This window comes from Anoplopoma fimbria, chromosome 19, assembly GCF_027596085.1.
Source record: "Anoplopoma fimbria isolate UVic2021 breed Golden Eagle Sablefish chromosome 19, Afim_UVic_2022, whole genome shotgun sequence".
Classification (NCBI taxonomy): Eukaryota; Metazoa; Chordata; class Actinopteri; order Perciformes; family Anoplopomatidae; genus Anoplopoma; species Anoplopoma fimbria.
The window spans coordinates 27,547,668-27,574,081 of record NC_072467.1 but is presented as its reverse complement, the minus strand read 5'-3'; the positions used below and the strand labels follow the sequence as shown (position 1 = coordinate 27,574,081).

Here is a 26,414-nt window from a genome sequence, read left to right as displayed (position 1 = left end):
CTTGGACCAGATTATTTGGCCAGAAGATTTGTAAACCGCATTATTTTATAGATCAAAAATATAACAAAATGAGATAAACTACGTAATTTCCAAAGATTGTCTGAAACAAACTAGAAGGAACACTAGAAGTGCTCGCCTCCTGAGCGTTGCATTATGGGTAGTAGCAGCAGGTGTGGCGGTTACCTCGGACTCCAGCTCCGTCAGGTTCCCCACCACGTCCCTGCAGTTGGACACCAGGTCCTCCAGGTGATCCTGCAGACACTCCAGCTCCTGGCCGGCCTCCGTCTTCTCGCTGCACCACTTCCCCAGGTCGGTCATGCACTTTATCTGGAGCTCCGGGTCCAGCTTCACGTCCAGCGCCCTCTGGTGGAGGATCCTCTGCACCTCCACCTTACAGTCCCTGGAGAGCTGGGGGGGGATGACCACGTAGGGTTAGAAGAAGAACTACGTCACTTCTGTTAGCGTTGGAAGAGGCCTCAACTGATAGTCCACTCTTATGTTTAGGACTTATTAAAGGTTTCCGTTTGAGGAGCTCCTGAACGAGAACCGGCTCTAAAGCAGGTTTGATTCTTTAGAGCCGGTTTTGAGTTTTGATAAGAGTACTAGTATCAATAAAGTCCTAACGATACTCGTCCCTAGAGGAAACATGCTAACACTAGCTCACAGTTAGCTTTTTAAGTTCCTTTCCGTTAACCTTGCGTTCCATTTCGTACCCAGGATTGTACCCCACTTTATCCATTAAAGAGTTAGCAAGCTAGGTAGCTCGGGCGCTAATGGGACCCATGAGTTCACACAGTATTGTTGGGGAGTTTTTTTTCTAGTGATTCAATAAAACTAGATGGAGATAAACAGGTATTGAGTTACAGTAGCTTCCTCCAGCTTACCGTTCCCTTTAAAGGTGTTTAAAGGTTGGAGCTGTCACGTATGCTGGAGGTGAACAGGACCAGTTTGCATGTCTGAGTTCATGGTGGTCATTTTGTTAAATAATCTGATTTAACTGCTAAATTTAACCCATTTTAACACTATTTTTCTTTTTAGAAGATATGTGTGTTTGGAAAATACAGAAGAGAAAATGGACTACAGACAAAGACGGAGTGCTTTGAGAAGTTTCATTTAGATTTTTACCCTGTAATGAAAACCAGCAAAAAGTGGAATTAATTTAAACTGACATGAAATCCAGCTGTTTGCCGCTGCTACAAACGGTAACATTTGTTCTCCTTTTCAAGCCTTCAGGAGAGACTGTTTGATATTAGAACAACATATTTGAGTGGAGTATCACTTTAAGGACGGCCAACACATCAGATGTTCAATCAAGAACTCAATTCGCTCCAGTTGATTAAACAGCACAACCACGTTTTCCATAACTGGAGATCTGCATCCATTCTTCACATCACAGTTCAGCTTCACTTTTTTGCACAATTACTCTTAAAAATCAGCTCCCACATGCACCGATAGAAGATAAGAATTACAGAGTGCAATCACTTCCCCTACAAACCACCAGTCATCATGACAGCAAAGTCCAGTTTCCTGTGATTATCATCATCATCATCATCATCATCATCATCATCAGTTCTGCAGCACGACATACTCACAGTCAAACCCTGGTTTCCTGCTTCAGACTCCCCACTGAGGAGCTACGAGAATATTATCTTGTCAGTGAGAAAGTTCACAGACTTCCTGTATATTTACTGCATTTCTTAGTTTTTATTTTTGTTCTGCATACTGACAATTTAATTACAAATGTATTCTTAGTAGACTTTTTGGACATTAAACTGCTCTATTGTTACTTTCAGTGTGTGCAAAAGCATGAAAAGTCAGCTGCTAAACGGGCTGTAATGTGATCACTTGAGGAAACTCCTCTCCGTCATTTACGTCCACTAAAACAGCTCGTTGCTGCCATTGAAATGCTCAGATTTATATTTTTAGTGTCCGACAACATGATGGAAACGACCCTACAGAGAAATAGAAAAAAATCTTCTTTATCTTTATGTCTGTTATTGTGTCAAACAGAGTCTCGCTGAAGGAGAAGTCTCGTTCTGAAAAAAGCTTTGGAGAGTTGAAGAAAGAAGGAAAATGGAGCCGGTGTTGTCAGAGTTTGTTGTCTTTGAGGAGAGACAATGAAGCCTAATGTTATATAAAAAGATTTCCAATGTCATGGCTGAATATCTAGATGATTTCAACATTGTGGAGTCAACACGTTTTTTTACAGAACGAGACTTCTCAAATGGGGGTCAAGCACAAAGGTCAAAGAAGATTGTTCTATATCTCCGTGGGGTCGTTTCAATAATATTTTCAGCCACTTTTATTAACAATACGAGTGGAAGCAACGGGCTCTTTTAATGGACGTAAATGACGGAGAGGAGCTGTCCTTAGCGTTTACATTGCAGCCTTCTCCTTCAATACTGGACCAATCTAAAAACTGTTGACCAGTCAGAAACATTAGAAAATATGTTGTAAATGACCATCAATTAAAGAGATTTAAGGGTCTGTACAAACAGTTTTTTCTCAAATGGTAGCTGAATATCCAGATCTCTTAAAATGGTCTATTAATTGGAAACTTTGGCTGCCAATCCAGTGTGATGGAGCCGATTGGCCTTTTGTTATTGGTGCTCTAGGTAATTAAAATAAACATAAATAAAAAGTACATTTGAAGGGTTCAGAAAATCAAGATGATCCCCAAGACCTCTAGGTGAACAGATCCAGTATTTTCTACATTTCTACAGCAGCAGATATGACAAATAAACCATCAGATCAAAGATGGAGGGAGAGAGAAGCGGTAGAGACTCACCCTCCTTCCTTGCTCCACCGATCGGTAGGCGTGGCGGTACAGGCAGGAGAAAATGGCGCCAGGCGGCATCATCTCGCTGGTCTCGTTCCAGCCGTGAGTGTGGCAAAGCCGGGCCGCGTCGCCCTGACACTTCTTATACAAGATGGGATCCAACCTGGACAACAACGAGGGGAGGAGTTATGAGGGTTAAGGTTATCTCTTTTCTTCCTTTACATGTCTTCTTTTAGACTAGTTGAAAGAAAACATCCAGGTGTCTATTTGTGTCTCTAGATTTCTCCTGAATGCACCAAAGTTACCATTAGATAATGACTCATTTGCATATTTAAACATAACATTTTAGAAAACATGTAATACAAAAATACTTATCTTAATGTCAGTAATCAACTGGTGAAGTTTCATGTTGATATCTATTAGTTATTTTTTTACCCTATTCACCTGTAGAGTCTTCAACATGTATGTAATTTAACTAAACATATCTTTAAAGGATGTTTTCTCTAAATGAGTTTTTTCTCAGACTCTGATCCAGAAATCTCCACTTCAGTAGCTCTTACATACACCAAACTTTACAGCTTCATTCCTCTCTATATTCTGAAGGTTTCTACAGAGGGGTTTGTTCATATGTCATTCATAGTCTGATATATACAACATTTTATTAATAAAAACATGGAGAAAGTTAATTTGTTGACAGTATTTTCTGATTTTTGAAGCAATACAAAGAGATATCAAAAATTCCCTCTGTAAAAAACATTGACTCATATGTTAACAAAATGAAATCAGAATTTTGAACCTGACTTTATCCAATGTTCTGATTTATGTTCGGGAAATGTATGAAAATTAGCAAATATTTAATAAGATAATGCCTCATTTGCATATTTAAACATACATAAATAAAAACATGCTATTATTTCCTGTCATTATATCTCTCTGTAAACAGAAGACAGTTTGGATGAGTATTTCCAGGAACCTGTGTTTCTAATGTCACATTTATTGGGACTTTTTCTTTTATGTTTTGCTTCCATGAGTCAGAAGCAGCTACTGAACTGTTTTTTTATTTTTTTATATAAAGCTGCAGGTTGTCCTCGTGTGAAGGAGGAGGATTAGAAGGACTTACTTCCAGTCTCGGGCGATAAAGTACTGCAGCTCCAGCAGTCTGTGCTCACAGTCCTCCACCATCTTCTCCGTGTACAGATGCTCCATCAGACATGACAGGATCCTGCAGCGTCAGCAACACAAACACTTCACATCTGTATTTTGGCACATTTTAAAACATCCAGAACACGGTAGAACTTTTTCCTTTTGTGAACATTTACTCTGACAAAAACTAAAATCAAATGAGGAGAGGTCATTTTACCTTTTACAGAAGGTTAAACTTTTAATTTGAGTGTCTTGAATCAGTATTATGTGTGTATTATTCTGCACGAAAGACATTTTTGAATTCTCTCCACTTCTAGTCAGGATTGTTCCGTTTCCATAGAGGAGCAGGACTTTTATTTTGAAATGAACATCAAGAACACAGAGAAAAATTGAGAAAAACAGCTCGAAACTGCTTTAGGGTTCAGTTACATCAGAGCTTAAGTCTGTTTTTATGACGTGTTCGTATCAATGAAACGTGTGTAAACAGAGACAATTAAATATAAACCAGCACTACAATAAACACAAAGACAGACTGTATGAAGAGGTGAAGGGTTGGACTCACATGGGGTCTCCACTGCGGATGTGTTTGCAGGCGGTCTGGATGACGGACTCACAGGCCTCGTTCAGCGCTCGGTCGATGCGGTAGTCGGCTCCGGGGTCGGCTTCCTGGATCAGAGTCTGGAGCTGAAGACGGGAGACGACAACAAGGACGACATCAACAACAAGAGCTAGAAGATCCCCCCCTCTGAGAGGAGCTGGTCTGGTCTCATTCACATCCATTCATATGTTGATAAAGGAAGCAATTCATGTGTTAAGTATATTGCCCAAAGACACATCAACGTGGACTAGAGGAACCATGGGAATCGAACCGCCGAGAAGACCAGCTCCACCTCTGAGCCACAAACGCCCAAATAAATGACCATTTCTACCTGTAAATTGAATTTTGGCTCCTACATGTTGAACTTTAGGATGTTGTGATCATTTGTTAATGTAGAGAAAAAGACCTTAGTGCCTTTAAAGGGATGTAAAAACGACTTCTCAAATGGTAAAGCCTGGAGCGGTTGAACTTAAAAAACAGAAGTGATGGAGCAAAAATGATAAAATGCTGAATAACATAAGTCATAACGCTCCGAGATAAGATCAACTGGTGGGAAACATTGAATGCTCTGGGGATGGGGTTTCAATTTTATTCTTAACTTTTAGACTATTCACAGTGAAATATTCGCGTTTCATGTGAAAGTTCTAAGTATTTTTTTTGAGCTTTCACACAGAGAATAAAAGAATCAACCAATCATGTCGAGGCAAAACGTTCACTATGGTGTAAAACACAGAGGACCAGATCCACTCCAACAGCAGACATATACACTGTTACTGTTTACCAGATAAAAACTCCAAATTCACTCGGTGCTTTTCCCTAAAGATAAGATAAAATAAGATAAGATAAGATAATCCTTTATTAGTCTCGCAGCGGGGAAATTTGCAGGATTACAGCAGCAGAGAAGGTAGTGCAAACAAGAGACATAAGTAAAAAAACAAGATCAAAACAAGTATTATAAAGAAGTAAATAATATTAAATAAGTAAAAAAAGTTAAAAATCTAGAATAATTGTAGTATTGTACAGTGTATTGCACATATTTATATATTGCACATATTTATATAGTCTTTTTTTTAGATATGTGTGGTCTACTGGGAACAGAGATGGTTGTGCAAAATACCAAGGAAACTCAATAAAGTACAAATTGTCATTACTGCCTGTATAAATATTATTTTATGCAAAATACTGTTTTAATTCGTCACGCCTCGGAATGTAAAAGGAGAGGATTTTTACTTCACAAAAACACCTTCACACTGAAGATAGCTTGTCCCCCCCCCATATATTATTATTATAATAATAATAAATATAAATAATAATAATAATAATATTAATAATATATAATAATAATAATAATAATAATATAATATATAATTATTATATATATATAATTATATTATATAAATATATATTAATATAAATGCTGACTCACCGCCCTCTGACAGTTGGGGTCGATGGAGCCCACGTCTCCGCGGCCGACCCTCATCAGGCAGTGCAGCGTGCGGCCCTTGCGGTGCAGACCGGAGCAGTGGCCCTCGATCTCGCTGCGACAGTGAAGCACGATCTCCGGACTCAGAGAGAAATCCTCCATCAGCATCCGCCTGTAGTCCATCATCTCGCCCTGACACTCGCCGCTGACCACGCGACCTGAAACACACACAATGTTTTATAGAAAAGAACTTAGAGAAGTTGATGGGAGTCGATGATTTTTTTTTTTTTTTTTTTTTTTTTTTTTTTTTTTTTTTTTTTTTTTTAGTTGCTTCTTATTATGCCGCTTTATAAAAAGGTTTTTCAAAATGATTTATTTTGCATCTTTTAAAAAAAACCTTTATATTATGATTTATTATTTATGATTTATTTAATTAATTCAGAATTTATTTTTTGTTGTTTTATTTGGTTATTTATCATTTATTTAATTAATTCAGAATTTTATTTTTTGTTGTGCAACAGATCATAAAACTCACGGTTCGGAATCAAGGATCATATCAGCACAAAAGAAAAAAGGGAGCAAATATAACTTATATAACTTACTAGACCCCTGTTCACTATTCTTTGCAGCCGATACTAATAACCGATCTTTAATGATCCATATTGACAGATACAGATCCCTTTGTTGTTGCATTATAGCAGCTGATTATATACAAGGATACAGACATTCCTTCTTTTACCGTCCCAAAAATAATTTCAACGGCTCTGAAATCAGTAAATCATCAAAAACACTGACCTCGGTGCACGGAGGACTCCAGACAGAGCAGCAGGTAGGAGAGTCGAGCTTCTCGGGCTCTTGGCATGTTGCTGTCGGCGCTGCAGTGGTATTTCCTCAGGTCTAACTTGCAGGCTTTGGCCAGCGAGTAGCTCACCTTGTAGTCCTGAGCGATCAGCTTCTGCCTGGTGGTCAACGCCTCGCGGCACTGAGGACACACAGATTCCAGACAGGGTTAAAATATGTGCTGGTCATTGTTTTTTTCAGCCTGGTTTATACTCCAACATGACAGAATTAGGGTCGGAAAAATTTCCAAGGGAAGTTAAGCGCTCAAATTTTTGTTTTGTTCTACAATTTCAAAAAATTGTACCTTGAAGAAAAGTGAACTACTTCGGGGGAAAAATACACATTTAAAAGCAATAGCATGTTTTGGTTGGTGTTATGCCTCTGGTTGAAAAAGGTCTGTTAATTCCTGGAACATTTACCAAGTGAAATTTAGTTTGGAAAGTTTGAAAAGAAATCAATACAATTATTTTCATTCATTTTCCAATATAAAAAATTGTAAATTTTAATAGTGAACATATTTGGGGAGCTATTCTTTGAAGCAAAGTCTTTTATTTTGTAGGGGGAGGGGGCAAAGGACATTTTTTGTTGTTGTTGAATGAAAGTTCAATACAAAGTTAATAGAATCAACTCATTTAGATAAAGTTGAACATAACTTTTCAAGTTTCCATGTCTACTCATGATCTGGTAAAAGGTTTGTTTCTATTGGCGTATAATCTGGTAAATACAGCTGGAAATAATAAACTCTATATTTCCATTTATTTCCTGTTAATCACATGTTTCCAACTTGAATGTTTTCATTTTGCAACCTTTGGCAGAGAACCACATAACGATGGTAACACGACCAATAAGAAGTAGAATGACCTTCAGCTTCAACACTGAGCATTCGACCAACATGAGAACGTAAATGAATGGAACTCACCCTCTCAGTCATCGCCTCCTCAAACTTGTGATTGAAAAGACATTTGTAAACTCGTCCCTCGCCGGCCAGAGTCTGAAAAAATACAAATAAATAAAAACAGTCAATTAACAGAAGAAAGATTCCTTCTTACCGTCAACTATTCATGATGTCATCAGCCTAACATTCAGAATCCTAATACATAATACCACAAAGACGATTGATCCTGAAAAGCTGATTCATTCTGACGATCCATTAACGCATCTCCTTTGCTCAGAATTTATTTTATACATAACTTATTTAACTCAAATCTACATATCCAACATGTTTCCAAGTGTCCAAGTGTTACCAAAGATTCATAAAATGTTTTGAATTAAATATCACAATTTTAAGCTTTGTTTCAGTTTGTTTTTCTGACTGAAGCGTTAGTCACACATGATGTGTTCAAGGACCGTCGGAAAGATGAAAATCTGACAATAATGATTGTGATAAATGGTTTAGCTTTGGCTATTGTTTAAAAAAAAAAAAAATAAAAAAATAATGAAGAGGGATCCTCTATAACTAATATCAGTGTGATGGTACCACATTTTTACAGTGGTTTCCAAGGATATCTGCAGGTTCTTAACCCTTAAAACAAAGCTAAGGTCCAAATGAAAAGACCAGAAAAAAGAACCAAAGCTGACGAGTCTCTAAATTTAGAAAATAATCTGAAACAGGCTGAAAAGGGAAAAGCCCGACAGGAAGAAAGTTTTTAAAGAAATATGTAACTCTTAATCAGAATAAGAGCATATGGATAACACTTTCTTTCTTAAGAGAATTTGTAAAAGATGCATTTGATGATGGGCTGTAACTATGCGTTACTAAATAGTAGAAGTTTCATGGATCTGTTGACGTGTGCAGAAGATCATCAACATAAATCCTCACCTTTTCACAGAAGCGTTCCCGGTCTTCCCGGCAGGAGAAGTAGAGGTACCGGTCCAGGTGGAAGTCGTCTGAGGAGAGCTCGGCGACTCTCATGATGGACTTCTTACATTCGTCTTTGATGGGGTGAGCTCCCGGCTGCTCCTCGGCCTCCCGAACCAAACCTTTCTCCAGACAGGCGATCACCTCGCCCTGAGAGTGGATGTCCTGCAGGGAGAGAGAGAAGGTTAACGCTTAAAACAGGAAACAACGAGACACACATGATGTCAGAGAGAACACAAAGATCCAAAGTGAGGCTACATTTTCCTCCAGTAGATGCTGAGAACTCTCGTTGTCTCAAACTCAATAAAACCCTCACAAGTTAAGGGAGGAAACAGTAAAAAAATCTATATAAAAAAAATATATATATATATAATTAAAGAAATCTATATATAAAAAAATACATATCTAATAAAAAATCTATATAATAAAAGAAATACATATATAAAAAATATATATAAAGAAAATCTATATATAATAATATATATAAAAAATATATATTTAATAAATAAATAAATAAAATGTGTCTATTAAATGAGAATGATTAAGTTGAATTACATTCCATTTTATGCGACAAAAAAATTCCATTAGGAACAAACCCTTTAAAATGAAAACCTAATCTTTTCCTTATTGAAGTAGTAGTGAAAGCTTTTGATGTAAAATAAAAAACACCTCTTTTTTACTATCATTTATAAAAACCCTCTTTCCCAATTTGAATGTAATGACGGTGCAGTTCATAGCAGCACTAATCCCACACAGACTGAGGTTTCCTTTCCCTCCAGAAATCATTTTCTCAGAGCTATGTCTTGTGTTTTTCCGATGGAGGGAGGAGAGCTCAGTGCGGGTAAACGTGGTCCGACTAATCGGGCTGAAATGAGCCGTCGTGACAAAATTCCTGATAAGAAAAACCCGACTCCGCTCCCGCTGACAAATAAATAATTTGCTCCGAGTTCTAATTGTGCCGGCGTGATATCCCATAATAACCGCGTGTCTAACGGGCTTATGAGGTTTAGCTTGGCTCAGCAGCAGCAGAACACGTTCAGAGGAGATGGATTCGCTCTGCTGGATGTCTTTTCTCAGCCGAGTCTCACTTTGAACACAGTTGATGGTTTTTGTAGTTTTCTTTTTTTTTTTTTTAAGACAGACACAAAATCTGTTTTGTAAATATGTGAATAACTTTCACAGGTAAAACCATCATATTCTACCTGGTCAGACACACAGACATAATGGACAGGACATTCCCTCATCAGCTACACACTCATTTATAATCATCACAGGCTGCATTGAATATATGTGCAGGAATTGACTTCTCAGCCTTGGCAGGAAGGCAATAAATAAAATAAATATAAATAACAAAAAAATAATAATATATATATATAAAATATATATATATATAAAAAAAATATGTATAAAAAACTATATATAAAAAATATATATATTAAAAAACATAAAATATAAAAAAAGATATATAAAAAAAGATATATTTATATTTAAAAATATATAAATATTAATATCATGCTGTGATACACACACAATACTTGTAAGTCAGTAGTAACAAGTAGAAAGTATATTATTGAAGGATCTGCAAATTGTCAGATGAGTCAGCTTCTTCCTCAACGACCTGTTTAAGGTTTGAACCCTCTGAGCTTCCATCTTTATCGCCATTTTAACGTGTCGACATACATGTAGAGTCACTGCAGGGAGGAAGTGGTTTAAGCGTGACAAAACACGACTTCCTGCACTTTTCATATCCATTGGTGCAACTATAAATATCTAAATGATAAATATCTTAAACTTAATCATAAGTCCCTCCCTCTAGAAGAATGTTTTCAGGGGGTCTTTAACAGTTGATTAGATTATTATCAGGAGTTAATCATGTGCACACAGATATTTTAAGAAACGTCTTATTGGTGCTGAACAGATTAATCTCTAAACTCAACACTGTCCTTGTTCGTGACAAAAAGCAAAGAATACTTATTTATTTCACCTAATAACCAAAAATAACCACAGAATACCTCATTATTGATAATAAATAACTGTTCCAGCATAAATCTGCTGAAAATAAATTGCTTACTTTTCTTATAAAAATAACAGGATAAGAATCAGCACCAGGCTTCAGTGAGAACCAATCAATAAACAGAATGGACTCAGTCTTAAACAGCACTTAACCATGATTTGTTCTGGAGTAAAATGCAGTAGTTCTTTGTGCCTCACCTTCTCTCCGGTGCTGATGCTGCCGCAGTGCAGCGCGTTGATGTCCTCGCGACATTTGTCCATGAAGCCGCAGATCAGCCGGTAGTCGCTGAAGACGATGGTGGTCATCTTGGTGATGTACTGGTTGCACTGGTAGTCGCTGATGTTGCCACGGTGATCCACCAGGCAGGACACCAGGAAGCCCTTCCCCAGCTCCTCCGACGCACATTCTTTAATCTGAGTGGAGAGCACAGACAGCTTCAATAACCCGGCAACAGAAGAGTCAGCTTTGAATTTCCTTGTAGTTGTATTTGTAAAAAAGATAAATTAGCCTGGAAAAATATATAAAGTTGTTATGGTGAATATGTTAGACAGAGTAACCTTATAATCCCCTTTATGTCTTTGTGTTTGAGTCACCTGGTGAATTTAAGTCCAATAGTCTCTCTCTTTTAGCTCCATTTTTGGTCTCAACCAACAAATATCTGTTTATTTAGCTGCTAAATTATCAACTTTCTTGACCAACTGGTCTCCAACTGAGCCTGTCTACAATCCATCGATCAGTGATTGTCCCCCTGATCCTTTTTAAAAATCATTACTTTTAGTTTGAGGTTTCTTTGCTGAAATAAATAAATCGTGAAGGTTTCGGTTTCAGCGACTGACCTCAGTGATGGTGGTCTTGCAGACCTCGACGGCGACGGACTCAAACTTTGGGTCGGTGGTCAGGTTCAGCTTGTAGTTCCACAGCAGCTGGAGGAGAGGATACATCAAACATCTGGATTCACAAAGATTTACACAAACTATCCAGATACCAGCAGAGTCTAGCTAACCTGTTCCATGTGATACACTTGAGAGCTCAGGAAGAATTTAAGCTAAAACAGATTAGAAGACCTAAAAGTGAGATGGATGTCATGTGGTTGAAAGGTCCAGCAAAAGGGTAGTAAGTGGACCTTGAATTGGGATTTCATCCAATCAGAAGATGTCAAGAAATCTTTTCCCAAATCAATCTTTATTTCTGTTGTTTGACTGAATGTAGCTTCTAAACTCATCCTCTTCTTTTGCGCTTTTATGCTCAACATACACTACATAGAATTGTAGGGAAAACATGGTGCATGCTGGGAAGTGGTGTTTTTAGGAAGTGGGGACACTTACATGGTTGCATTCGGCTGCAATCTCAGTTTCCTGAAAGAGAGGAAGAGAAAGGAGACGTTAGAGAGTATAAATTATAGGAAAACTTCAGGATTAAGACCATTTCTCTTTAAGAGCTCGGTTAATGCGATACCACTAAACAATCGTCACAACAGGTCGACCACGCCGTCATTTCTCAAGGCTGTAAGAAAGGGAAGAAATGTAAAGTCGGAGGCCAGTGTATCCCATAATCCATTGCAAGCTTGTTTGCAAACGGTGCGTTCAGGCGCTTGCTGTTTAGTCTAGCAGCCGTGCATGGTTGAACCTCTGTAGAGTCCCTCATTTAAAAAAGGCCTTTATACACAGAGGACTTGACGTATGAACACCAAAATGTAAAATATTTCACAACAAAACTATTCACAGTTGCAATACTTTTTCAATAAAGACATTTATAATAAATTCTTAAAGGCAGAGGCCAACCACCACGATCCTAACGACCCAGAGCTGAGGTAAACTGTTGTATAGCCTAAAACTACGGTGAGATATTTTATTTAGTTTCCTTTTAGTGAATTTGAGTTCGCTCTGGTAAAAAGTCTATATGTCTAGGGCTTTTATTGTGAAAGGTAAGAAAAGAAGGAGTGGATCTGGTCTGAGCTGCCTAGGTCTAGGCTGAAAGGAGTCATAAAGTTTGACGTCTTGTTTCTGGCTACGTAGCTTCCGTGTTGTTCTACACTAAAGTGCATGTTTTGAATATGTTTGTTGCACACAACGTGATTGGTTAATGACTTCATTTCCTGTTGCAAAAGCTCAGAAAAATTTACCTCGTTCAAAAAATAAACGAGTTTTTTCCCCAACAGTTTGGAAAAGTATATTGACGTGCAAATTAATCGCATTGGTTTATGATGTTATGAAGCCTCTAGTTTGGCTATTTCGCATGGCCATCTTGGATTACGGCTGTTGCCATGTTTTTTTTTTGCAACCAATGAACAGGAAGTGACCATATATGGACTGAGGACGTAGAGACGCCGTATACGTCTCTGGTGTCCACCTGTCAATCAGTGTGTAGCCCCGCCCCTAAAGCATCCCCTGCTTTATGGTCTGTTTGACTCTAAATGGAGCATCATTTACTAAATGAACATCATGCTGTATTGAAGAAGACTTGAAACTAGAGATTGAGACCATAAACTCATGTTTACAATGTTTACTGAGGGAATAAATCAAGAGAGAAGTAGAGTCATTTTCTCATAGACTTCTATACAACCAGAGGAGTCGCCCCCTGGTGGACAGGAGAGAGAATGCAGCTTTAAGACAGGAAGCATCGGCTGAACTCATCAGAACCAGAAGTTGCCACCTGAGGACACGCCGACTCAGGAAGCTGCTTCTTATTTCCCTGCTGTGCTGGGTTTGACCTGAGGTGACCTGTCTGGCTGCTGCTGGTCGAGACAGGAAGTCAAACGCCTGCAGAGCAACTCCTCCTCCTCCTCCTCCTCCTCCTCCTCCTCCTCTTTAACCAGAGCAAACCAAATCTCTGCTGTAATCGCAACGGACTGACTGCGTATGTGTGCAAGTGTGTTTGTGTGTGTGTGTGTGTGTTCATGTGTCACAGCTCTGCAGATGGTCGAAGTGTTTCTGACTGTTTACCACACGGCAGCCACACCGCGGGCCGGAAATAGGCCGTCTATGTGTGTGTGTGTGTGTGTGTGTGTGTGTGTGTGTGTGTGTGTGTGTGTGTTCTATTTACTGTGTACTTTACACACAAGTGTTACACAGCTCTTCACACAGTCAGTGAATGCATCTCAGCCCGCTGAGGAGGAGGACGGTCCTGGAGCACCGACGTTATAAACAGCACAGAGCCGACTCAGTGGTCAACTGAGGTGAACTAAGATAAATAAATAGTTCTGGAGATGTGACCCCGAGTGACCCGACACACAAACCACCGGAACAGCAAAGCAGTACGAGTTTAGACGGAGCCTTTATTATTTTAAGTACTATTTCAGGAGTCTTTTTGACATGAAAAAAAGCATCTTTATGTCACTTAACATTCTCAAAATACTTCTTTGGATTCTAAAATATAAAACCTCTCTTATCTATGGCCTCCAGTCAGTTACACCACAGTCCAGTCCTGACCAACACTGAACTTAAAAAATAGAGCCTTAATTATCATCTTAACGTGATCATTTTCACCAGTTTTCGGTGACAAATTTTTAACAATTTGTTTAATTAATTAATTTAAGATGCAGCTCAGTCTGTGTGTCAAGTTTTTTTTAGAAATAAAAATTAATTAATTTAAATAAATTGGGATGTTGATGGTCTTTCATGTTTTTTATATTTTTATATATATATATATATATATATATATATATATATATAGATAGATATCTTTCTACACATAAAGGTTTTCTTTTTTTCTAAATAGCACTTTGAGCTTCATAGTCTATTACAATTTGCTATACAAATAAAGATTATTATTATTATTATATTTGTATTATTATAAGTTGCAGCAATTTCGGGCTGATACAATTTATTTCACAATTTTGTGCTAAATTAAACCACTTGAGGATTGATAAAGTAATCAAAAATCTCTCCAAAATACCACATCAAGACACAAATATCCTGAGGAACACAACGGAAACATCCATGCTGTGATTTCTCCAAAACAAATCAGAAACCCCGATTGTCAATAGAACTACTAAAGCTATTTGCCTCTGAATGCCTCAGTCTGTAGGTTGATGCTGTATAGTTGTATGAGGATGTGGTTGGATGTCTGTAAAGGAGAGACTCCTGGTTACCATAGAAATCATTCAATCTTGAGGTTAGAGGTCAACGAACCCCTGTGAATATGGCCGTGCCAGCTATATGTTGTGAAGCTCAAACTCAAACAAACAGCCTTGATTTTTATGTTGTCATTGTTCATGAGGGCTTTCCAGCTTGCACCTGAATGCAGCATCATGTTTGTTTTTTGTGCCAAGTCAGCTCAGTGAGTGAGGACGGAGCCGGCCAGTCTGACGCCGATCAGAACAGCGGAGGCCTTTTGTTTTAGTTTTCTGTGCTTTCAGACCGAGAAACCCCGCCTCTGCACACGCTCAGTCCACCTCTGGACCGAACGGCAGAACATCACATCACCACCGCCGCTAGAGCACAGAGTGACTCATGAGGGCGTTTGTCTGGCTCCGTCAGGATCTGTGCGTTTCAAAAAGCCAAAAACTTCTCATCTGTTTGATAGAAAGTTGATTCAACCCTCTGAAGCCAAAGCAGTTTCAGGGCGTTTTTTTGCTGCTGTCATTTTCTTTCTGTGGCCTTGATTTTCTATGTAATATAAAAGTCATGCTCCTCTAGAAATGACTAGAAGTAGAGAGACCTTGTCTTTACTGCAGAATAACAGTTATAATGACAAAAATCAGATGAATTTCTATGATCATTTTACAAAAATTGAAAAACACTGGACTCTACATATCAAACATTGTTCCAAGTGTTACCACTGTTAGAAAAAAAATAGAGGCTTTACGTTTTATATAAATATTGAACTATTTACAATTTTTTACATGACTGTTGGTCTCAGCTGAATCAATCATGGCCTCATAGTTTCACAGAGGTGTTTTTATCAGAATCTGTTTAATGCAAACGGTTTATTTGTGGCGAGATTGTAAAAGAGACATGTAGAATAAAATGTTTTTGATGAATTATCATATTTTTAAGCTTAGTTTTGGTCGTGTTTTCTGACGTAACCATTGTCCCGCATGATGTGTTCAAGGACCGTTGGAAAGACAAAACAGCTTCTGACTGTGATAAATGGTAGAGTTTTGCCAATTGTTTATAAAATAAACATGCCTTTCAATCCCCACAAAAATAAACAAATAATGTCAAAACCAGCCTTTGAAAAACAGAGCAAAGCTGTGAACATATGATGAGGTGCATGCGAGTCCGACCCGGCGACCAGCTGTTAGCAATGTAATCCAACACAAAGGGAGGATACAGAACCAGCACAGCCGACGCACCCTTCACATGCTTCAGTCACACTGAAACATTTAAAAGCTCTCTGCGTTTTTTGACTGAAGGAGAAAACCTGTGAAAACGTCCTTCTCAGTTAAAAGCTGCAGATAAATGAAACTTCATCAGCTCGCCCTGATTTTCGTCCTGGGAAAACCCGGCATGAGGTTGAGCTATAATTGGATGTGGGTGAGAAGAAGTGAGGGAGAGAGGGAGAGAGAGAGAGAGAGAGAGAGAGAGAGACAGAGAGACAGAGACACAGAGAAAGAGAGAGACACAGAGACAGAGACACACACAGAGAGAAAGAGAGAGACAGAGACAGAGAGAGACAGAGAGAGAGAGAGAGAGAGAGAGAGAGAGAGAGAGAGAGACAGACACACACAGAGAGAGAGAGAGAGAGAGAGAGAGAGAGAGACACAGAGAGAGAGAGAGACAGAGACACAGAGACAGAGAGAGACACAGAGAAAGAGAGAGAGAGACAGAGAGAGAGAAAGAGAGAGAGAGAGACAGAGAGAGACAGAGACACACAGAGAGAGAGAGAGAGAGAGAGAGACAGAGAGAGACAGAGAGAGACAGAGAGAGAGAGACAGAGAGAGAGACAGAGACACACAGAGAGAGAGAAAGAGAGAGAGACAGAGAGAGAGACAGAGAGAGACACAGAGAGACACAGAGAGAGAGACAGAGAGAGAGAGACAGAGAGAGAGAAAGAGAGAGAGACAGAGAGAGAGACAGAGAGAGACACAGAGAGACAGAGAGAGAGAGAGAATCCAGACATTTCTGACACCTACTGAGTCCTGTAACTAGAGAACAGCAGACTTCATCTTCATCTTCATCATCTCTTAAACGCTGCTTCATAAAGCTGAACACGATCATTTCATACTGAAAACCCTCAAAATCTAAAAATACTTTAAATAAATGTATTAAGACCGGCTCCACGTGAACCAGAACACACGGCATGTATTCATATCTTTATGTCGTATTCTGAATAATGTAAATCAGCATTTGACCGTTATTTAGATTAATCAATATTTGTTTACTCCATAAAACTGGGAAAAATTGCCGTCACAATTTCTTGAAACCCAGCAGATGTTTTGAAGTTGCTTTTTTTTGCCAAACAGACAATTCAAAAGAGGTACAGTCAGGGTTGCCAGGGTACCTTTGGCAACCATTTAGAGCAACTGGCAACCAATTCTTGGACTTCTTTTGTACTCAAAGCTCATTATTTTCTTGATGAAATGAAAGTTAAAAAAAAGTTTCAAAGTGTTTTGGTGCAACTACTTTTTTTAACAGATTAAAAAAAATAGCGACATGTTCAGCCTCCAAAATACATACGTTGCATTAAAGATATTTAAATATTGCCGTTACAGTCTGAACCAGATCCATCTGTTCTGTTTTTCAGACAATGGCAAAGGAAGATGTTTATCTGTGAGGTGGAAACAACCGACGCGTCAACGTCACAAGCAAACCTGCAGACTGGTTCAACTGACAAAGAACCAGATGAACGAGAAAATCTGCGAACTCTTGAGGTGAAGAATTCCAAAATCTTTGAGCAAGATGGAAATATTTTACCTTCAAAGCATTTACAACACGACATGTAATCATGCAACATGTTCATTATTAAACTGACATAAATGCATAGTATGTTAATGTGTCAGAATATATAATAATAGAAGTGGAGACCACATTAAGTTCATGTTTTGCCTTATGTAAAAGCCCCCAGTCATGTAGGAAAAAGCTGCTTTTTTTTTTTTTTTTTTTTTTTGCGAAAATTCATAAAGAATTATTACTTTATTATTGCAGATAAAATTTTCGGCTCATTGGCAGAAATTCTATAAATTGTTTTAGCTGTAAATGTCATTTATCAGGGATGCTAGTCAATGAGAAATGTTCAAAGCTTTTAAATACATTCAAAAGTAAAAAAGAAATCATGATTCAGAGGTAAGAGATGGTTCTGCAAAAATAGGCCGAGTACAAAATGATTATCTAGCAGAGACGAGACGCTCCGGTGGACAACAAGCAAGAAAGAAAGCACGTCGCATAAAAGAAAGAACATAAAAGAAAGAACGTCCTGTAACGTGCTGCGTTTTCAACCAACCTATCAAAACAACCGAAAGAAAGATGGCCGACCTGAGGAGGCACATCAGCAAACAGTAACTGTTTAAACACTTGATTGAGGTCAGCTGGAGCCATCCCTTTCCCTTCAGCTGAGTCTCTGCTCACTGTTTGTTTTATTGGACTCCACACATCTGGGTTGGGCAGCACTCGGGTCAGGTGTGTGACAGATGTGTGTTTCCACCAAACGCTGACAAAACGGAAAGAAAGAATGAAAACAACTTCTCACCAAACTGTGAAATCCAGCAGAAAAATAAATCACTATGAAGCTTCTCAATAATAAAAACATGCTAACTTGACACTTAAAGGTACAGTGAGGAACTTTTATCTGGTCCTGATCCAGTCTCAGAGTAGTCCTGATCCTCTATAGACCTCCATCAGTAAACCAGACCATCAGAGAGAAGATCGTCTGTTTCTATAAAGTTATTCTTAAAGCTCGTCATCGGAGCCACCGGGTCGGATTCTGGAGAAACCAGATGAGATCATGAAGGTTCACCAGAAACTCCTTCAGACCAGACTCCAGCAGAGACCAGTCCACCGTGGACAGACCCAGATCCAGCAGAGACCAGTCCACCGAGAAACTTGAATAAATCCAGTAGTTTGAAGGAGATGTTTTCCCATTAAAATAAAAGAGATTAGAGATGCTCTAATGTGTTCTTCAGCCTGAAGTTCAGTCAAAGTTTCACAGATTGTTTGTCACATGACTGTTGGTCTCAGATGAATCAATCATCGCTTCCTAGTTGAACCGAGGAGCTCAGAATTTTATGTTTTTTACAGAATCTGGTTACTTCAGACGGTTTGGACCCTCGGAAATGTGACGATTACGACGTTTTTTTACATCTTCTGGCTCAGATAAACGGCGTCATTTCTGGCGACGGCTGACAGAAAACCTGCGTTTCCCTCCCGTCGGTGGGTTTTTGGGGTTCAGAGGGTTAAACTGCCGCCTCTGTTATCACACACAGACGACAGACGCACAGCTGCAGCTGGACCAACACTTTTTGGATAAATGTCAACACAATAAGCCTGAATGGACACTGGATTGCTGGAAGGACACAAAAAGGACGTTGCCTAGCAACCGGGAACTCTTAATTTCTTCTTTATGGCAGTCAGAGAACAGAAATACGTGTCTCAACAACAAACTAGGACATTACGAGATGAGCCGGTAAAAAGTAAGAGTGTACTTGTGAGGAACTGGAGCGGTACAGTGGTAGTTCAGTTCAAGTAGTACTCCATGAAGTACGTTATGTATGAGTAAAAGACAGACATGTCCTCCATGCCTCCAGAGTGTTTAGTTTCCAGTGTAAGGCAATCTTAGACAATGGTGTTTTTCAAAGTATTTGGCAGCGCTTTATGTTTCCTGTTTCAACATGACAACAACACCCCCGTGCACAAATCCAGCCCATAAAGAAACGTTTTCTGCAGTTCTTTGAGGATGAACTCTGGCTGTTCCGTCCTCAACCGCATCCAGCTCACAGTTGTTGGTCAGATGGAGAAACAGGAAATAAAATAAAAACTTCTACAAAAGGCCGACGCTGCTCGTATGGAAGGCTTTTTCATTTCTCGTGTCTTTCATTTTTAAAAGTCAAAGTCCTTCAGCATAAATGTGCTAATTGCCAATTATGAAACAGGGGAGGCTGAGACGGAACCGGACACATGGAGGCTTCAGGAAGCTGACAGACCAGAGAGAGAACCCTTCAATCTCCTCCTCCTCCTCCTCCTCCTCCCTCTGCACCACGTACACAAAACCACAGCTAACCAGCAGGACCGAGGACGGGAAAGGCCGGAGACACAAAAATGTTGCGAGTCTAAAAGCAGCTCCTGAATCTCAGACCTTGACCAGACGACAGCAGCGCGAGGGCTCGAGGAGGACGTCTGCAGAGACCGAACACCTTCACAACGTAAAAACACCAGAACGGAGTCGGCTTTTAATGCTCTGTATTTGTTCTGAGAAAAGAAAAAGAAAGTATTGAATAATAAATACTGTACTGTATATCCATCCCACCACCCATTAAAAAAATATATATAAAAGGGTAATAATGATAGAAATAGTAACAACAATATCAAGAAAATGTAATTGTAAGCAACAAAAGACTAAATATATACACATACATTTATATACATATATATATATGCGTGTATACACACATATATACACACATATGTGTACATACATGCCGACTGATTATCAATAATTGTTTTTCAGAAGAAAAAGGTATATATGTGTTTTTCTCACAGGCCAATGTTTCTACTTAAACTGTTTTGACAAATCATCTCAAATATAAAGATGATAGTAGAACATTTTAAACATGTAAGATGCATTTTTGCTTAAAACAAATAATCAATTGTTAGAATAGTTGGCGCTCTACTTCAGATGTTAGTTTAGTCTCAACGATATTCCAAAAACTGAAGATATTCCATTTACAAAAACAGAAAAATCCTCACATTTGAGAAACTGGAAGCAGAGGCCTTCAGATATTGTAGCTTAGTAATACCAGAAATTGTTGCAGATTAATCTTCTGTACTCGAGCTCTGTTCCTCACTTTCATGTGTCAAAAGTGAAAAGAAGCTGATAAAAACCAACCACAAGGCTACAGAACTATACGCTCACGGAGGACGGTTCCAACGCTTCAGATCTTCAGAAGTCACAATTTAACGATCCAGTCGTTCTTTTACCATCTCTCACACCGTATAGAACGTTTGTCTCTTTCAAATCTATCTTTTTCTCTTTTTCTCCAGCAGCTACTGGAACTAAAAACAAGTAATCCACGAAGACGTTCACCACCAGTCGGCGACGCCGTCTTGTGATTCTCAGTAAGCAGATAACGGTGGAACAAACCAGAAGCTTGTCTCAGCGGCTGTAAGCTCCTCGTCGTAGCGTTTACACAGAGAGAAGTCTCAGTCGGCTGCGGTTCTGCTGTTGACGAGCAGCTAATGAGCTTAAAGAAGTGAGTGACTGCGTTGATCTGTCAGCAAACACTCCAACGGGCCAAAATAAGACTCCCAGTGACCTGAAAACCACAAACTCAACTGCAGACGAGCCTCGGAAAGATTGCTCAGAGAGAGTAAATAATGAGTAATCACGCAGTCATCCACCTTTCTCAAACAACGGCCTGTGGACTTAGTAGGGGGGGAAAAAAGAGATAAATAAATCCAATAACTGCTGGGAAACTACCTACTGAACGTTAACGCTTATCTTCCTGACGAGATGAGGACTTATGTTTGAACAAAACCTCCTCCAAACGACCAGCGTTCTTCAACAGGGTTGAATTTACTTAATAACTAAGTACAGATCGGATGTCAAATGTTATTCGGTTAAACGGACGACATGTTTACGGTTATTCATGAACCGGTTTCGCCAGTTTTTATAGTTATAAAGAAGAATATTTTGGGGTTTTGGACTGTTGGCGAAACAAAACAGGACATGCGAGGACATCCCCTGGTCTCTGTGATGGACATTTTACAACTATTTGTGATCATATGTTGACTAAACTATTAATGAATAAGTTACAGCTTTATAAATGAGTACAGCTCAGGTGTCAGATGATTAATCAAATAAATGGAAAGTCAACTGACAACACGTTTCCCCGTATTTATCACCAAGAAGGCCCAAATGTTACTCGTTCCTTCTTCTCAAACGTGAACATTGCCACTTTTTCTTTATTGTTATAACAAAACATATCTTTTTGATATCAAAACAGGATATCGAGGACATCCCCTTGTCCATGTGAGGATTATTAACTGTATGTGATCATATATTGACTCAACTATTAATGAATAATCTACCACCCCCACAATTAAATGTTGTTCTGCAACCAAAAGAACTGCCAATTCTTTTAAAAGAAGGTAAATACAGTTTGGTTTGAAGAGTTAAAACACATATTGTGTTACAGATGTAGCTTGCTCTTCAAGTCACATGATGTTTCTGCAGGAAATAGTTCACACTGACACTAGTGTGAGAGGAAGAGGAGCTTCATCTGCTGTGTGTTTGTGTCTGTGTTGCCTAAACATGTCAGGACAACATTTACAACCCATAAACACACAGTGACTGGTGATCCTGGAGTGGGAGGCCAGTGGCAATGTCTCCTAGGGGAAGGAAAAAAGAAACCAGAGTCCCTGAAGAAATAAAAAGGTTTTAAACTATAAAGTGTGATTCACTTTAACAACAGACACAAACAACTTTAAAAACACACTGGACACAAACACAGTCAACAGAGGGACAGTTCGGCTGGGTGGTTGTCACAGAAAATGCATTAAATAAGGAATTAAAAGGAAATACACAAAAGCTGGGTCAGGGTGATCTGGGGCTACCTCCAGACCTCGTTAACAATCTGCCTATTTCACCGTGTTCCGTCTCCCTGTCGAATCCCCGACAACCACATCAGCAAAGTGTTGATGTAATCTGCAACAACAGGGTCTTCTGGTAAATTCGGCTGAAAAAAAATCCAAAAAGCATGCTTTACACCGGCGGTACGGAGGAATCCACCCCGCTCATCCGCGGGTTTTCGCGGCGCGCTGAGCCGCAAAAACACAAGAACCGTGCAGCGACACCGCGCACAAACCTGCACCTCCCGGGGAACCCAAGCACCAATCCCGCTTATGCATGAAGCCGAATTAAAGAGAAAACCCCACAGAATCTAACCATACAATGCATTTCCCCGCCACATGCGCGACTCATCACGCAATCCTGCATAACGTGTAAACTACCGCATTTCGCAGCGGAGTCTGGCGCTCCAGGAATAGCAGCTACACTTAGCCGGTTCCTGCAAGCCAGGCACACCCTGCTCCTCTCCCCCCGCAAACAACACCTCCCCGCCCGGCTCACGTACCTCCTTGCGGTCCTGCAGGCACTCCAGCACGGCCAGGTTGTTGCTCCAGGAGTGCTTAGGGCAGAGCCGGGTGAGGTCGTCCCGGCACACCGCCTCCTCCGACAGCCTCCAGCCCGCAGAGCGCCTCCGAGGCTGCGAGGCCCCGCCGACAAGGCTCCTCTCGGCGGCCGCAGGGTGGCTCCCCGCCGCCGGCCCCGCAGGCCCCGCAGGCCCCGCAGGGTCGTGCGGGTTGTCGGGGATGTCGGGGTGCTGCAGGAGTTGGAGGTTTTGAGCACAGACGCGGAGCAGAGACGAGGAGACGCAGCAGAGGAGCAGCAGCAGAGGAACACGTCGGCAGTCCGCCATCTTTAGAGTCCGCTGCTGCGTTCAGGGCCCGCTGGGAGATGAGAGCTGCGAGGAGGAGAGAAGACGTGTGAGGGGGTCTGCTCATGAATATGTAATGAGGGAGTGTGTGGGTCAGCTCATGAATATGTAATGAGGGAGTGTGAGTGTGGGCTCAGGGTAAATAAATAGGGTTTTCTGCAAAAGTTTTTTTTTAGAATCTAAAGGTAAAAATATTATAGTTTATTTTTAAAATATGCTTTTTTTTTTTTTTAGGATGGCCCTGGATTGACTGTTCAGATGCAAAACTACAAAACTTTATTTTTTTGTAGTTTTTTTTTTTTTAAACCATTGAAGATGAAGAAAATGTAAAACAATTTATAAATATGCTCAACTTTTTTTTAGTTTTAAACCTGTAAAACAATAGAATCTAAAGATAAAAATATTATAGTTTATTTTTATAAATATGCTTTTTACAAAACCATTAGAGATGGCTATAAAACAATAGAATGAAAAGCTCATGTTTATTTTTATAAAGATTCATGTTTTAAACCATTAAAGATGTCTGAAAATGTATAAAGTTATAAATAAATGAATCTAAAACTATAGTTTATTTTTATAAAACAAATGTTTTAAATTTTTTGTTAGAAGAAAATGAATATTTTCAGTAATAAATATTTTTTAAACCATTGAAGTTAGAAGAAAATGTATAAAGCTATAAAACAATGAATCTAAAGATAAAAAAATGTATAGTTTATTTTTATAAATATTCTTCAACTACAAAACTTTTTTTTTTGTAGTTTTTTTTTTAAACCATTGAAGTTAGAAGAAAATGTATAAAGCTATAAAACAATAGAATCTAAACACAAATTTATAGTTTATTTTTATAAATATGCTTTTCTACAAAACTTTTTTTTTTTTAGTTTTAAACCATTAGAAAAATGATGAATCTAAAGATAAAAAAATAGTTTATTTTTATAAATATGCTATAAAACAATAGAATCTAAAGATAAAAAATATTATAGTTTATTTTTATAAATATGCTTTTCTACAAAACTTTTTTTTTTTGAGTTTTTTTGGAGTTTTAAACCATTAGAGATGTCTGAAAATGTATAAAGCTATAAAACAATTGAATCTAAAGTATAGTTTATTTTTATAAATATGCTTTTCTGAATAATTTTTTAATTTTTAAACCATTAAAATGAAAATGTATAAAGTTATAAAACAATAGAATCTAAACACAAAAGTCTGAATAATTTCAGTAAATATGCTTTTCTACAAAACTTTTTTTTTTGTAGTTTTAAACCATTGAAGTTAGCTATAAAAGAAAATGTTTATTTTTATAAAGCTATAAAACAATAGAATCTAAAATGAAAAAGTCTGAATAATTTATAGTTTATTTTTATAATATGATTTTCTACAAAACTTTTTTTTTTTTTTGTAGTTTTAAACCATTGAAGTTAGAAGAAAATGTATAAAGCCATAAAACAATAGAATCTAAACACAAATGTATAGTTTATTTTTATAAATATGCTTTTTGTTTAATTTAACCAAAGAAACCTGAGTTTTAAACCATTAAAGATGTCTGAAAATGTATAAAGCTATAAAACAATAGAATCTAAACACAAATGTATAGTTTATTTTTATAAATATGCTTTTCTACAAAACTTTTTTTTTGTAGTTTTTTTTGTAGTTTTAAACCTTTGAAGTTAGAAGAAAATGTATAAAGCTATAAAACAATTGAATCTCAACACAAATGTATAGTTTATTTTTATAAATATGCTTTTTTGTTTAATTTAACCAAAGAAATCCAAGTTTTAAACCATTAAAGATGTCTGAAAAATGAATAACGCTATAAAACAAATGAATCCAAACACAAATGTATAGCTTATTTTTATAAAAAAAAAATTTAGGATGGCCCTAGACAGCTCATGAATATTTAATGTGCTCGTGTGGGTTCATGGTAAATAAATATGCTTTTCTACAAAACTTTTTTTGTAGTTTTAAACCATTAAAGATGTTAGAAAATGTATAAAGCCTTAGGAAATATTAATAGTTTATTTTTTTTATGCCTGCTTCACAGAAACTTTAAAAGGTAGTATTATTTATTTTATTCATTTATTTTTTAAGTATGTATGTAAATATATATACTACTATTCTTACATTTTGTCATCTAAGATAATTCATTAAAACCAAGTATATTTTATAGATGGATTTCAAACCACCAGCCACAAAGAGCAGAACATGTCATGTCTGTATTTGACACTTTTAGGAATGTAAAGTAGGAATTTACGTGCGAGCCTTGAAAGCAGCATCACTGGTAGAAAATAGTGTTTCTAGATGTAACCATCCCATAATGAGTGATCAGTTTGAGTGTCTTTGAAAAAACAAAGTTCACATTAAGAAACCTGATTTATATTTATATTTATATTTATTTTTATTTTTTTTCCCCCAACAGGAATCAGATTTCAAACGCATGTAAGAAGTTTTAGCATCACTGACCTCGTTAAAATACTACTACACATTTATTATTCTTCACAATGAGAATGTTTTACTTTTGATATTCGAGCACATTTTGAATTATTTAATTAAAGGATCAGAAAGTTGGTTCATGGACCTCCTGAGTGTGACAACTCAAAAATAATCATAAACTTTAGTGTTTAATTATAACCAAAGAAAAACAATTTTTTTTAAATAAAAAACATTTTTTTATGATGCAAATCTCAAAGTAAATTAAAAAATGATGCCAATTAATGATTCTACTTCCTTCATTTATCTTTAAAGGGCCAGTGTGTAACATTTAGGGGGGGATCTATTAGCAGAAAAGGGAATATAATAATCATAATTTATAATATTTCATATAGTGTATAATCATCTTTAGGGGAACTGGTCGGCTTCACAGAGTCCACCATGTTTCTACGGTAGCCCAGAACGGACAAACCAAGCACCGAGTCTAGAGAGAGACTTTTTTTTTTATACGTTACCTGAAGGCCACAGTAGTTCCACCACACACTTGTGAAACTGTGTTAACATAAAATAAATACATGGCTCCTAAAATGGTGATTATGGCTCTGATTAGAGGATCAGACGTTTTCTATAGTTATTGTGATTTGATTGGTTGCAATCTGCAAACTCACCACTAGATGTCTCCAAATTACTTCACACTGTCCCTTTAAATGACGAAGTACTTGATGTTCATCCTTCACAAGATC

The 26,414-nt window shown here is 38.0% G+C and overlaps 1 protein-coding gene across 2 annotated transcripts in view; it reads right to left on the bottom strand.

Moving 5' to 3' along the window:
• glg1a (golgi glycoprotein 1a) overlaps positions 1–23,239 on the bottom strand; it is a 33,419-nt gene extending 10,180 nt beyond the window's left edge. The window contains exons 1-13 of one of the 2 annotated variants that reach the window (XM_054619352.1): positions 22,882–23,239; positions 11,981–12,010; positions 11,492–11,578; positions 10,853–11,068; positions 8,603–8,806; positions 7,703–7,774; positions 6,739–6,925; positions 5,947–6,161; positions 4,485–4,606; positions 3,900–4,001; positions 2,789–2,942; positions 1,593–1,634; positions 184–408 (exon numbers count right to left, since the gene is read on the bottom strand). In XM_054619352.1, the coding sequence (XP_054475327.1) occupies positions 184–408; positions 1,593–1,634; positions 2,789–2,942; positions 3,900–4,001; positions 4,485–4,606; positions 5,947–6,161; positions 6,739–6,925; positions 7,703–7,774; positions 8,603–8,806; positions 10,853–11,068; positions 11,492–11,578; positions 11,981–12,010; positions 22,882–23,226 (2,001 nt within the window). In that variant the 5' untranslated portion in view covers positions 23,227–23,239. The remainder of the gene's footprint in view (positions 1–183; positions 409–1,592; positions 1,635–2,788; positions 2,943–3,899; positions 4,002–4,484; positions 4,607–5,946; positions 6,162–6,738; positions 6,926–7,702; positions 7,775–8,602; positions 8,807–10,852; positions 11,069–11,491; positions 11,579–11,980; positions 12,011–22,881) is intronic. The other variant, XM_054619353.1, reaches the window with a different exon arrangement.
• Positions 23,240–26,414: the final 3,175 nt, after the last annotated feature.